The 13,107-nt window shown below is 48.3% G+C and overlaps 1 protein-coding gene across 1 annotated transcript in view; it reads left to right on the forward strand.

The window, feature by feature from the left end:
- Positions 1–1,279: 1,279 nt before the first annotated feature.
- Positions 1,280–13,107, forward strand: part of FOXO1 (forkhead box O1) — a 61,830-nt gene continuing 50,002 nt past the window's right edge. The window contains exon 1 of the mRNA XM_085060856.1: positions 1,280–2,145. Within this exon, the coding sequence (XP_084916982.1) occupies positions 1,546–2,145 (600 nt within the window). The 5' untranslated portion in view covers positions 1,280–1,545. The remainder of the gene's footprint in view (positions 2,146–13,107) is intronic.

Genomic DNA, 13,107 nt, shown 5'->3' on the forward strand with positions numbered 1-13,107 from the left:
AACTGCATTTAAATAACATTAACACTTTCCGCCTTGATGTAGAGAGGAGGGAAGGGTAACAGGTTTTCTGGCTCAGCTTTGACAGTTACCCAGCTCTGGTTGTTCTTTGACAGGCAACGTCAAATGCCATGGCTGGTTGTGAATTTTGTGACTTACTAAGCTGTGTCTGTAGTATGTTTTTTAAAAGCACTCCTCCTGCTGAAAACAAAACAGATTTTCTAAAATGTAGGGTTTGCCAATTTGAACAAGGTGTTGAGTTGTGTCTCATCCTTGCAATCATTTCCCTAGCTTAAGCAAATGTCTTCTTTTTAAGTTTAAATAGAATAACACTTTTGTATTAAGTCGAGCATATATATATAAATATATATATATATATACACATCTTTGTATGTTGATGGACTGGGGAGGCAGAAGTGATGCGCCCTTTAACTGCTGCCTGAAAACGAGGAATACAGGCCTTAATGAATTGAGTGGCCCTGGGTTTGCCGGGAAAAATATAAAGTATGTTCAACAGTTGACTTAAAATGAAATTATCCCGTGCTCCCGTGACTGTACACGGAATAAAACACCAGCTCACGGTAGGAAAAGACGCTCAGCCGAAGGGGAGATTTATCACTTCGGGAGGTGCGGACACTTTTTGGCGAGGAGCCGGCCAGGGAAGGAGGGAGGGAGAGGGGGAGCGAGGCAGGGCAGCTGTCGCAGCTCCCGGTCCGGTGTGCGGGGCTGCCAGGGCCCCCGCGGGGCGGGCAGCCGGGCGGCAGCAGCGCTCCGCACGGAGCCGGCGCGGCCGGGATGCTGGTGGGAACGGGGAGACGCCCCCCGCTCCGCGCACTCCCCCAGCCGCCCCGCTGCAGCCGAGGGATGCTCCCGCGCCCCCGATCATCCCCGGCGGCCACACGCACCGGGCCCGTCGATGCGGACGGCAGGACCCCGCCGGCCGCGACCGAGGTAGAAACACTCGCGGGGGCATTTTCCGTGGCCATCCCGCCGCGGCTCGCCGTGCGAGCACTTACTGCCTTCGGGCAGCCCCGGCCGCGGGGGGCACCGCCGGCCGCCCGCTCGCCGCTCCTCTCCCCGCTGCGCCGCCGGGAAACAAAAACCACCCAGAAGCAGCACGGGGGCACCGGCACCCTCCTGCCAAACCGGCCCCGCGGCGGGAGGCGGGCAGCGGCGCGGCGCTGCCATTGGCGCGGCGCGGGCTGTCCCTCCCCGCCGGGAGGAGGAGGAGGAGGAGGAGGAGGAGGAGGGACGCTGGAGGCGGGCCCGCGCGGGGCGGTCGCTCCAGTCGGTGCGCGCCGGGCGGCCGGGTCGCTGCTGTTGCAGTTGCCGCGGAGGGCAGGGATCCGGGAGCAGGGCAGGGGCAGGGTTTAGGGCGGCGGGGCCGGGAAGTCAGGCCGGAGGTTTAGGGCGGTGGGGCCAGGAGAGTTGGCGGTCGCGCCGTCGGGGCCGCGCCGATCCGCGCCCGGAGCCCGCATGGGGCGGCGGCGCTGAGCCCGAGCCGCCCCGCTGCCTCCGCCGCCGCCGCGCTCCCGCCCCGGCCCCGCCATGGCCGAAGCACCGCAGCTGGTGGACATCGACCCCGACTTCGAGCCGCTGCCGCGGCCGCGCTCCTGCACCTGGCCTCTGCCACGGCCGGAGTTCAACCCCCCCAGCTCGGCCACCTCCAGCCCGGCGCCGTCGTGCGGCGGGCAGCCCGATGGGGCAGCCGGAGCCGCGGCCGGGGCCGCCGCTTCGGGAGCGCTGAGCGCCGACTTTATCAGCAACCTCAGCTTGCTAGAGGAGAGCGAGGACTTCGGGCCCCTGCCCCCCGCCGCCGCTCCCCCCGAGGCTGCCGCCTGCCGCTGCGGGGACTTCCCGGCGCCCGATGCCGGCTGCCGCCTCCACCCGCCGGGACCGCCGCCGGTGCCGCCGGTGCCGCCGCCCGTGGCCGGTCTGTCACCGGGCCCCGTGGCCGGGCAGCCCCGCAAGAGCAGCTCGTCGCGTCGCAACGCGTGGGGCAACCTGTCCTACGCGGACCTCATCACCAAGGCCATCGAGAGCTCCCCCGAGAAGCGGCTCACCCTCTCCCAGATCTACGAGTGGATGGTCAAGAGCGTCCCCTACTTCAAGGATAAGGGCGACAGTAACAGCTCGGCCGGCTGGAAGGTAAGGGGCGGGTGGTGGGGGACGCCCCGTCGGAGGGGGTCCCGGCAGGCTCCGCCAGCCCGGGCAGGAGCCGCGGCGCTGCAGGCGGCTGGGCACGCCGCCCTCTCCGGCTGCATGGTGCCGGCAGTGCTCCGGCTCCGCGCTTTGAGTTTAACCTCGCATTGCTACTTTTTTTTCACCTTTCCAAAAGGAGAACTCCTAAGGGAGAAAAGCGTTCTAGCCCTCCCGCCGCTGGGGCGCTGGAGGGACCGGGCCACCCCCCAGCTCTGCGCTCTCCGCCCCCCCAGCCTTGCCCTGCCGAAAGCAAAAGTTCACGCGGTGTCACGGCGCCGTTCCGGGGCAAAGCCGGCGGGAGCGCCGCCGCCTCCTGCGCCCGCGGGGCGGCCGGCGGGGCCCGGGGTTAGCACCCGTGTGCTGGGGTGCCGTGGGAGCTCCGGCGCTGCCCGGGCCCGGGCTCGGAGCGGGGGCGGTCCGTGCCGTCCGCCCCGGCGCGGCGGGGCTTTGCCGTCGGGCGGCGGAGCGCGGACAGAGGCAAACAGGGATGGGGAAAGAGCGGAGGCAGAACAAGGGTCGCAGAAGTACCGTGTGTTTAATCAGTAAGCTGCAGTATTTGTCCCGATGGCTTTGTTAAACTTGGGTTGCGGGAGCGTCTTTCTCGTGTTACGTGGTGGGACGGAGCTCCTTCCCTCCCTCCCTCCCTCCCTCCCGCAGCGCAATCCCCGCCGCCTTAGCGGAGCGGTGGGACAAACCTGTTGGCGGCCGGGATTCTTGCTCAGCCCCGCGCCGGCCGGAGCCCCGCGGTGGGATCGGCTGCGGCGCTGCCACCGCAGCCCCTGTGGGACCCGCGGGCACCGGCTGCCCCCAGACAGCTGCGCTGGGGCTGTGTGCCCGCGGTGGCAGCGCCAGGACCATGGTACCCTCCAGCTTTGCATCCCCGTGGGTCATAAAGGCTTAGCGCTGCTGCGAATGAATCCTCTCCCTCCGAGGCCTCTGTCGAGAAAGCGTCACCCACCCGTGTCCCCGTGCGCGGCGGAGGCAGCGCCGGGTTTTGTGACACTGTTGCGTGAGAGCATTGTCAGAAGGAGCTTGTGCCGTCTGCGAACGGGCAGAGCCTCCTCCGCCCTGTGAGGGATTGAGGGATGGCAATAAATGCGTGAGGTGCGCGCATCTCGCACGGCATCGGCGCGCTCTGCTGTGTTCGGGACTTAGTTCCAGTTAGGTATACAAATACTGGGAAGCAAAGCAAAGAGTTTGCTTGGCCCTGTCTTTTTGGTTTTTTTTTTTTTTTTTTGAAGTGTCAACTCAAATCCTGTATTTATGAGTTTTTAATTGCACTGCTAGGAATGTTTGCTACATCCGATTTTTACAATTTTTTTTTTTTAGAGGTAAGCAACATCCTGCTAGGGAAATGCAGGTTTATCTGCAACTCATCTTTAGCTGAAAGCTTTTAGGGTTTTTAAAAGTAGTTTGTTAGTTTCTAGTGGTGTGTTTGAGTAAAAAATTTAAAGGATAATTGTCTGAAGACATCTGTCATGAAAAACTTTAATAGGAGTGAAGTGATTGATACCTGACAACTTTTAAATAAGGTAACTTGTCACTTGAAAATTCTGGTTTTTTCCCAGTGGTATTTTAGTCTCCTTAAGTGCCTTTTCAGAATGAGTAGAAAAGAACTAAAAGCCAAACAAACCAAAATAAAATCAAAGAGCTCCCAAATTCAAGCGAGCAAGTAAGAAACACTGATAGCTGTGTAACTTACCAGGCGCTTCCTATTTTATTGCTGCTCATCCTGTGGTGCTTCAGCAAGGAAGAAGCATTGTGCACCTCCCTCTAACAGATTGAGCACTTCCTATGCCCACATACCCTGCTGTGACAGGGAGAGCCCTTTCTGGTGTGTGTTTTGGCTGCAGTACCCTCTGGTAGAGTGCAGTACATACCCTGCCACTGCTGCTGGGTAAATACACATGAACTCTCCTTCCGTAATTTAATAGTCACTGTGTTATGCATCGGGCATGTGTTGCTCCTGTCCCTTTGGCTGCGTAACTGCCAGGCTGCTCTCAAAGTTGCATGCTTGAAGGTTTTACCACTGAAGCCAAGGAAGTGCAGAGTTTCTTAAACATACTTTCAAGTTTAGTTTTCAGCAGCCACTGGGTGTCAATGCTATAACTGACCTGGCAGAGGCGTGCAGCCCGTTTGCCTTGTTTATCACCAGTTCTCCACAGCTCAGCTTGGGGAAGGATTGCTTTTATTTTTTCCCAGTTTGGGAGCTGTAGGTTTGCCCGTGGTCTGGGGACCCGCTCTAGGTGCAGGCGTGGGGCTGGGAGCGAAGCCTGAGTCAGCTGAGGGCCCCGCAGAGGAGGAACATCGCTGCAGAGATGAGCACAGATTAGCGACAGACTTTTCTGCTGACAGAGGGAGCACGGGTTCGCCTTAGAGCCTGGCACTGACTTAGGGCTGGGAGTACATTGTGCACTGCTGACGCAGGCTGACAAACGGGGGGTATTTTTTTTTTCTCTTTAAATAAAACTTCGAGACACTTTGTCTTCTTGGCGTTTGCATGTTTACAAGTGCAATAAGGCACCGTTCAAATTCTTCACAGAATGTATGAAACACACAAGAACTTACAAAGAATGTGCACTTTCTGCATAGTGGCAAGGCTGTGTTTCTCAGCCAGAAGTTGAGGGCTAATTGTTCTAATGCTTGTGAATATGTTCTGCCGTGATTTAATACCTGATATTGAGCTGCTTTTTCATTTTTCACTATAATACATTTTCACAATACAGTTCAGAGGTGTCGACATTATCTGCTAGGAGCTCAAAACAGCATCCAAGTTCCGAATAAAAACATTAAAATAAAAATGGCTTTTAAAATAAGGGTATAAGCCAAAGGTATTAACATAAAATTATCACTAACACGAAAGTATTTAAGTAGGTAAACTTGTTCTCAGTTATACACACAGAGTAGTTTGTTCCAGACTTTCTTGTCACAAACTCTGCTTTATGAACAAACCCCCTGTGGAACTCTTAAGGGAGCAAAGTCCCGATGACCCCCGCGGGGTGGCTGCCTTGAATGAAGCACTAGGGATGTGCTCTGCCAGACTTGCTGCATTGTTGGTTGTGAATGGGTGCTGATAGTGACCCGTGTTGCTCAGAGAAAGCTGAAGCAAGAACAAGATCTGCCTCAGAGATAACAAATTGTTGTGAAGGTTGCATAGAAGAATGAAACTTTTCTTGTAGTATAGTAGTCAAGTGAAAGCAACATTTTTCCTTACCTGATGTACTGAAAGACACAAGGCTTGAGACGGAAGAGACAAGAACTCACTGCAGCGGGAGATAACTATTTCTTGACACAAGTATGATGGCTTTTTGGCTAATCATCATATATAAAATATAAAACATCTCTGTGATGTGCATAGTTCATGATGTCTGTGCTTTATGGCAAGTGTTGAGATTTATTGTAAAGGAGCTGTCATAGTTAAGCTTCCTTGAATGGTCTCATCCTTTCAGTCTGCTTTTGAAGATGGGTTCAAATAAAACCCTGTAACTTTCCTTGAACAGGTAACATGGAGTTTTGGTGTCACTCATCTGGAGGTGGATATGTTGTTGATTTTTCTTAGTGGCAAGTGTTAAGGTCCCGTGGGCATGTCTACCTCTTGGGCTTCTAGTGCCAAGGAAGCTTGTTCACCTAAGTTTAGTTGTTGCTATTGTCAAAGGAATGAGAACAGTTATCTAGCTGCAGAAGGATGAGTGGATGCAAGCCTGAAAGCCTGAGGACAAAACAGGCATGGAACAGGTGCTTTGGGTGGTCTTACATAGAAATACTCTGTGGTCAGCACTATTTTGTAGTGAATTGGTCTCTGTGTGAAATGAATTCTGGGTTGTTCTGGATCTCTTGTATTTGGTTTGAAAATCACAGGGAGTAAAAAACATTAGAAAGATTGAAAAATCAAGAATAATCTTCACTGAATTTGTTCAAAGCTTTTGAGTCTAGATCAGTGAACAACTTAAATTGTGGAAATTTAGATGATTTATTAAAATTGAAACGAGTACATAGAATCACAGTCATGGAATAGTTTGGATTGGAAGGGACCTTAAGGATGATTTTTATGAGGTTTTTATTATGATTTTTTTTTTAGGTGGGAAAATCACAATTGAAGATAACCTTTAACTCAAACTGCGTATTCCCTTAGTACTGGTTACATACCTTTGGGCACTTACCTCTGTTCCTTAAGATGCTTCCCCAGGTGGTTTGTGGTCCCTCCAGCATCATGTATTGTACTGTACATTCATTTAGCACATGCACATGCACGTGCAGACAGAAGTGTGTATATTTGGTTTTCTGCTTGTGGATTCTGTCAGGGTAAATGTTATACAGTCCTACCTTTTTATATGTGGCACTAGTAATAGCCTCAACAGCTGGAAGCTGCAGTTGAGTCTGCTCGGCTGTGACACCTGGCCTCAGCCCACCTTGTTGTGAGAAAACTATTTAGTGCCTTGCATACCTGCTCACTGCCACCAAAATGCCTCTTGTAGCAGCCTACATTGTTTGTGAGTCACCAGCTTGCATTTTGCTTAGTTTCAGGTGTGAAAATTCAGCTCAATCTTTGCAGGTGCAAGGTGCTCTCCTCACCTGTGCCTGCATAACTCACGGTGAAGCTGTAGGAGTGCTTTTGAGCTTCCCAACAGGGCCTTGAATTATGTTTTAATTTTCTCTTAATTTTCTTTGCCCATTTTCTGTTTGCTGTGATAGCTGTTCAGTTACTTGTATGATTACAGGTAAGACGTAACACCAAAATGAAACGGGTGAGTGGCTTTGTATACTGACATAATGAACTAAATTTTCCTGAAGTGCCTGACTTTAAAGAACTTCAATACAAAGACTAGGTAACTGCTCTCTGCCACTGTGTTTTTTTATGACATGCTCAGCTGCTTCCTTATTATCATTATTTTCATATCACATGGTTTTACGAGTTGTCAGTGAAGTTGGTTGTTTAGGGAACTTGAGTTTTTGCTGCCTGTGATGGAAAGGGGAAGCAGTGTGGTACAAAGAGATAAAGATGTTTAGGTGAGGTATGTGAGGTTGTTTTCTTTTTCTCTTTTTCCTTTTTTCTTTTTAATACAATGGTCAACAGTAAGATAGGCAATACTTTTGGTGGTTTGGGTTTTTCAGTAGGGCTCCAGAAATTATGTAGTCTTGAGATGCCTGCTCAGATTTTTTTGGTTTCCAAAGCATGATGCTGCCTAAATATGTGCATCTCTGTTTACTCAACTGGTGAGTATTTTGTAAAATGAGTGCTTGGCTTCTGGAATAAAAATGCAGATATATTTTGCAGCCACAGATCTGTGAAATATGTAGGCCTGTGGCTACAGAGATTCAACCCTCAGCCCCTTCTGTTTTGGGAGAAAGTTCATATATGAAACAAGAATTTCTAATGGAAATTATTTTATAACCTTGAGTAATGAATAATAAAGTAAGACATAGTGAAGATAACCTAATAAACAGTTTATTGTTTTCCTGTTTAAGAAATATGTAAAAGATGCATATTGTGGGGAAGGAACTTCAAATTCACTGATGCTGGCTGCAGCTAGTCATAGTTAAGCATATGGTAGTGCATACTAATATTTTAATGAGTTTTGTAGCATTTTGTTTGTCAGTCTGGTCGCTGAAATGGATTTTAAATATTGGGGAAACACTGCACTTGGTGATGATAGGTTGCACTTCAGAAATTAAGTGCACTTGGAAGAGTCACTTTTTGAAGAACAGCATCTCTGCTGCTTCACAGAGGGCTTCAGCATGAATTGATCTATGAAGACAAGTGCTATTCACATTTAAGTGTTATTTCTAAATATACTTAGTTAACATTAATCATGTGTGCTTGTCAAACAAAGGTGCATCATTCCTGCACTGTAGTTTGTGATATGCAGATATCTTAAGTGAGCAGTGCAGCATTGTGAGGTTTCTCGGTAGGTGTCCATTCCTAATAGAGCAGATGGAAGAATAAAAAAACCTAAGTCAGCTGCTTTTACTGGATTGATTATTATCTTTGAAGAACTTCATTAGGCCTCATGCTTGTTCTGGATTTCTGTAGTGGATACTGATCTTTACTAGATTGCTTAAAATGATATCTAAGGAGGCAGATGTGTTAAGTTTTGAAGCACTTCTGTAATGAATGGTAAAGGCTTAGCAATGATTTGGTTTGGGGTAGATAGGACCAGAAGTGGCTCTAGCTTTAAACATGTAGTCGCTCAAAACCTCCTGGGAACTCTGACAGCTGCTGCCTCAAACAGGTTGGGAATTGCTGGAGGAGTAGAGGGCAGCACTCAGTTTACTCAGACAACTTACTGAGTTGTTAAAGGCATCTTGTGTCACTGCACAGTATCAATGATGCTGTAGCTCTGTTTGAAAATATGTCTTGTTCTAGAGTTAATTAACCTTAAAGATACTAGTCTTCTCTTGTTCTAGTCTTAGGATCTAGTTTTTGGGAATGTAAGGAATCCATGCAGCTGTAAGTGCATTCACAGCCAGGGATGGCTGTGATCACATTTCTAAGTAGCCCATGCTTCTCCAAGTGCTTTACTCGTGTGTGCAATCTAGGCTCATGTTGGTGTGGGCATGTGGGGCTCCTTTTTAATTTTGTCAAGGCTGTTGCCACATAGGTGGAAGGGATGTAGGTTCTGGGGCCTGGCACATGTGTACTTGAGAGAATGTACTGCAGACATAGTCTCTGAAATAGTACATATTCAGATATAAATTTGGACTGATTACCAAAAAAGTGCTTGCAAGCAGAGATGCCTGTAACCATAATATTTGCTGGCTATGTGGTATCTTCTAGCTGTGCTCTGTAATATGTAAGAATTCCTATTTTAGTAGCATCTTAATTTTTCCTTTGTATCTCTTTCTCAGAGGCCACTTAGTGCCAGGCCTCCATGCTGCTTCTGCTCCAGGATGTGAAATGATGAAGTGGGCAGTTCTCTGCTTCTTGCACGTTGGTGTCTCCCTTTGAAAATGCTAGAGATGCCTCTCCTTTAATTTAGTTACTGCCAGAATGAAATTTTCATCATGTGCAGAAATCAAGAAATTAAAACCTTTTTGAGATGGAATGAGCAGTGTGTGAACATGTTAGGAGTGGAAAGTGTGAGCAGCCTTTGTGCTGTCCATGGAAGCTGGTTCTGAGGAAATCTGAAAGTGCATGAGGCAGGAGATGCAGAGGTGAGGCTGACCTGCAGCTCCGTAGCCTGGCGGTATTGGCACTGCTGTCCTTCCACTGTTGATGCTGCAGAGGAGGAGGGTGGCAAGTGAGCAAAAGTGCTGTATCTGGGAGGGCCCTACACCACTCCTGGTCACCTGGAGCTGGTTGTAAATTTCCGTACTGGAGCTGTCCCTGTGTGGATGGATGGACAGCAGCTCCTGGGCAGCTCCACTTGCCCATTCTCGTGGCAGAACCCTCTTCTGATGGTCTCTGCTTTGTGCCCCCCAGCATAGCCAGGCCTTGAGGCCTTTTTTTAATCTGGAGCATTGGAATAGGGACATTAATTTTGTAGGAGAAACTCAAAAGTGCATGCTTTTTTCCCTTCCTGGATAAGGGGCTTACGCATAATTCAGAATGTGGGCTCTAACTGTCAATATACTGTTGGCAGTCTCACTTGCAATGGCAAGGTAGCAACTTGTTCAGTTTTCTTGTGCTTAACTCCAGAAACTGTGACGTGGGTGAGGTTTCACTTACCCATCACTGACTTTTCAAACTGTGCAGTTAGATAAGACTGAAGCAACTTGCTATAAATGTGGCGACTTGTTAAACCGCATTTATTGTGCAAATGAGCTTACATCCTGCAAGATCAGCAGAAATGCTTGGTGTTTGCCTGGATGAAGATTAATTAAAATTTGGCGACTGAAATTAAAGGAATGGATTTGTTGCCCATTGTGTTATATGAATCTGCCGTTCAGTTCCCACAGCGGGAATCGGCGCAGTTGCAAATGTTTTTTGGCATATGTGAGTTTTAAGTTGGTGCTGGATTCTGGCATCCGTAGCCTTCTTAGATTTTTACTGCCCTTTAATATGTGTTAAATATATGTGAAGTCACTAATGGGAGTAAGGATACTAACAATCCAAAAATACACTGTTGTGGTGGTGGTGGTGGTGTAGGCTCATTTGCTTGTAGCTTGCATTTGCTTAAAACTGATATGAGTTAATCTGCTAATTTGATTGTAATTGTTAGACTTAAAAAAAAAGTACCGGTGGCATACATATCTTGGATATATATCCAGATTTGAATTTTGATTGCCAAAAGCATACTTACAGACTGAGATCTTTAGTGTTTGCCAACTAAATTATATCTTATAGCAATGCTTTGCAATATATAGAAACTCCTAATTAGATATTCAAGAAATGAAGATGCTGTTATTCAGACGTGCTTCATAGCAGGCCTCCGCAGTTCTACACTGTCAGGATGTGAAAGGATTATGTGCTCTGTGCTCCTGCTCACTGTTAACGTGTTGATTTCTTTTTCCAAAAATATTCTTTTCAAATCTGAATCTTCAAATTCAGTATAATTATTTGCCACCCCCCAACCCCTTCTCCCAGAAAACCGGGCTCTCTGAAGGCATCCTGTTGGTGCTGTGAGGCCGGAGGGATTATACGTGCTGTTGTTGTTTACGCGTGGGAAAGTGCAATTAGCAGGTGTAATTTGTCACTGTTTGGTTGACCCTCTCTTCTTTCCCTGCCCTTCACAGCTTCCCCTGCAGCGCTGCCCTGCCAGGCTCCAGCACCCCAGCATGTGGGGCTGAGCGCTGCTCCAAGGGGAGGCTGGCACTAGGAGGTGTGGGGAGCTGGGAGCACAAGGCTTCCTGGGGGAGCCTGGAGCCTGGCTGCTGCCCCGCTGCTGGCAGGGTGCTGCTGTGCAGATTTCAGGGAGGGTTGGAGCGTGACCTGGCAGCTGCCTGGTGCAGGAGCACAGCCTGCCAGCGAGTCCTGCTGAAATGCCTCTGTGGGCCAGGCCCATTGGTGGGTCCTGTCCTGCTTACTGCTCAGGAGTGAGGAGGAGGTCAGGGAAAGTAATCCTATTTCCTCTTTGCAGTTACCAGAGAAGTTTGTAGTGATTCACTGCATACATTTCTCACTACTTAGATCAGTTAAGGTACATCCCTGGGCCTCTCCAGAGGATACCATGCTGCTGCCTTTGCTCCTCAGTAAGATCTTTCAGTGTATCTGGAGGTTCAGGTGAGGGAAGCAATGCTTGTGCTAAGGTGGAAGATTGAAACTGAGAGAGAGTACATGCAGATTAGATATGAGGAAAATTTTTTTTTACTGTGAGGGTGGTGAGGCGCTGGCACGGTTTGCCCAGAGAAGCTGTGGATGCCCTATCCTTGGAGGCCAGGACTTGTTCAAGGCCAGGGACTTTGAGCAACCTGGTCTAGTGGAAAGTGTCCCTGTGGTGGTGAGGTTGGAACTTGAAAATCTTTAAGGTCTCTTTCAACCCAAACCATTTTATGATTCTGTGAAGTGTTGTTTCAAGATAAATGTGTATTGATTAGATTGATTATTATTACTACTAGGTTTTTTTAGATAGATTTTTACTACAACTAATTTTTTAAAATGATGTGGTGCTGGAGAACATTGAATTGCCAGAGCTAGGTCATGCTGGGGTATTTGCAGTTGCTGCTATGTATGTCTTGATTCAGCCCTGCCTCTTTGAGCTGAGCTGATGCGTCTGCAGCTCAAACCAGAAGCTATTTGAAATTCAGGGTGAGGATGCAGGCTCATGTGAGATCTGATCAAATTGTGCTATATAAATTAAACGTAACTAAAAATGCACTACTCATTTCTATCTAGCTAGATATTTTTAGGTTTTGATTAATATCTAGAAATCTGTAGCAGAGGAAGATATACAAAAAAAATCCCGCTTCCTTTTTTGTGATGTGAAGACCCCCGAGTGTGGCTGCTTGTTTAACTTAGAGCAGCTTTATTTTTGCATAGTTTTAATGGTATCTTGGCCCTGCCATCATTGAGATGGTATTAAGGCATAGCTGGAAGCCAGTTCAGTGTTTTTCTAAATGCTTATAAACCTCAGAGATGGATGGAGAGGGCTGAACCAAGAGCATTCTTTTTTGGCTTAAGTTGAGGGATTACTTTTTTTGCCTTTTTCTCCTTTTTCCTTGATGAATATGCTCAGCCTCCAAGTAAAACTATGGTGTCAGGTTTTTATGGCCAAGGGTTTACTTTTGCTGTGAGAGCTGAGCATCTCTCCCAACACTGTGTGTGTGTATATTCTGGCTGGTGGGGTTTTACTGCTGATCTAGGATCTGGTCCCTTGCACTGTTTGTATTTTGTGTCCTCCTTATGCACAAGTGTGGTAAATCCACTAAATGTTGCCTTGAAATACGAAGGAGGATGGGAGTTTAAAGAAGTATTTTAAAATGCAGCCTGTTGCAATTGATTTTGGGAAAAATCAAGAGATGCTATCTTAGTGCAAACTTCTCCATGCTTGTTAGGAAACTTGAGTCACTCTTGAATAATCCAGTTTGTACAGTCTGTGAAAACCTGATACTGCACTCTTGCCTATTTCTTCTTTACAGTTCTGTGGCAATGACATAGTCATAAGCATTAAAAGGAGAAACCATAATCTTCTCTGGTTGCAGCCCAAGCCAGTGCTAGTCATCCCCTGATGCTATGAAGTCATTCTTTGCTTTGAGGTTTCTAACTAAAACTGTTCCAAACGCTTGCTCTGCGTGAGCAGTAGAGGCATTAGGGATGGAGTCCTGGTGCTTTCCCCACTGCTTTCCTCGTCTCTTCAGACCATCCTCCTGTGGCCAAGGAGACCACTCCTGCAAAACCCACATTTTCCTTTGACAGTGATCCCTCCTTCCCATTTCTGGAGCTCTGGAACAGAAGATGTAAATGAATTTGCAATGATTGCACAACCTGCTTATGCAACGAGGCTGACGTGGTAGCGTATACATATGTAGAAA

The sequence above is a fragment of the Lichenostomus cassidix genome, chromosome 1 (assembly GCF_008360975.1).
Source record: "Lichenostomus cassidix isolate B80296 chromosome 1, HeHo_3.0, whole genome shotgun sequence".
In the NCBI taxonomy this organism is placed as follows: Eukaryota; Metazoa; Chordata; class Aves; order Passeriformes; family Meliphagidae; genus Lichenostomus; species Lichenostomus cassidix.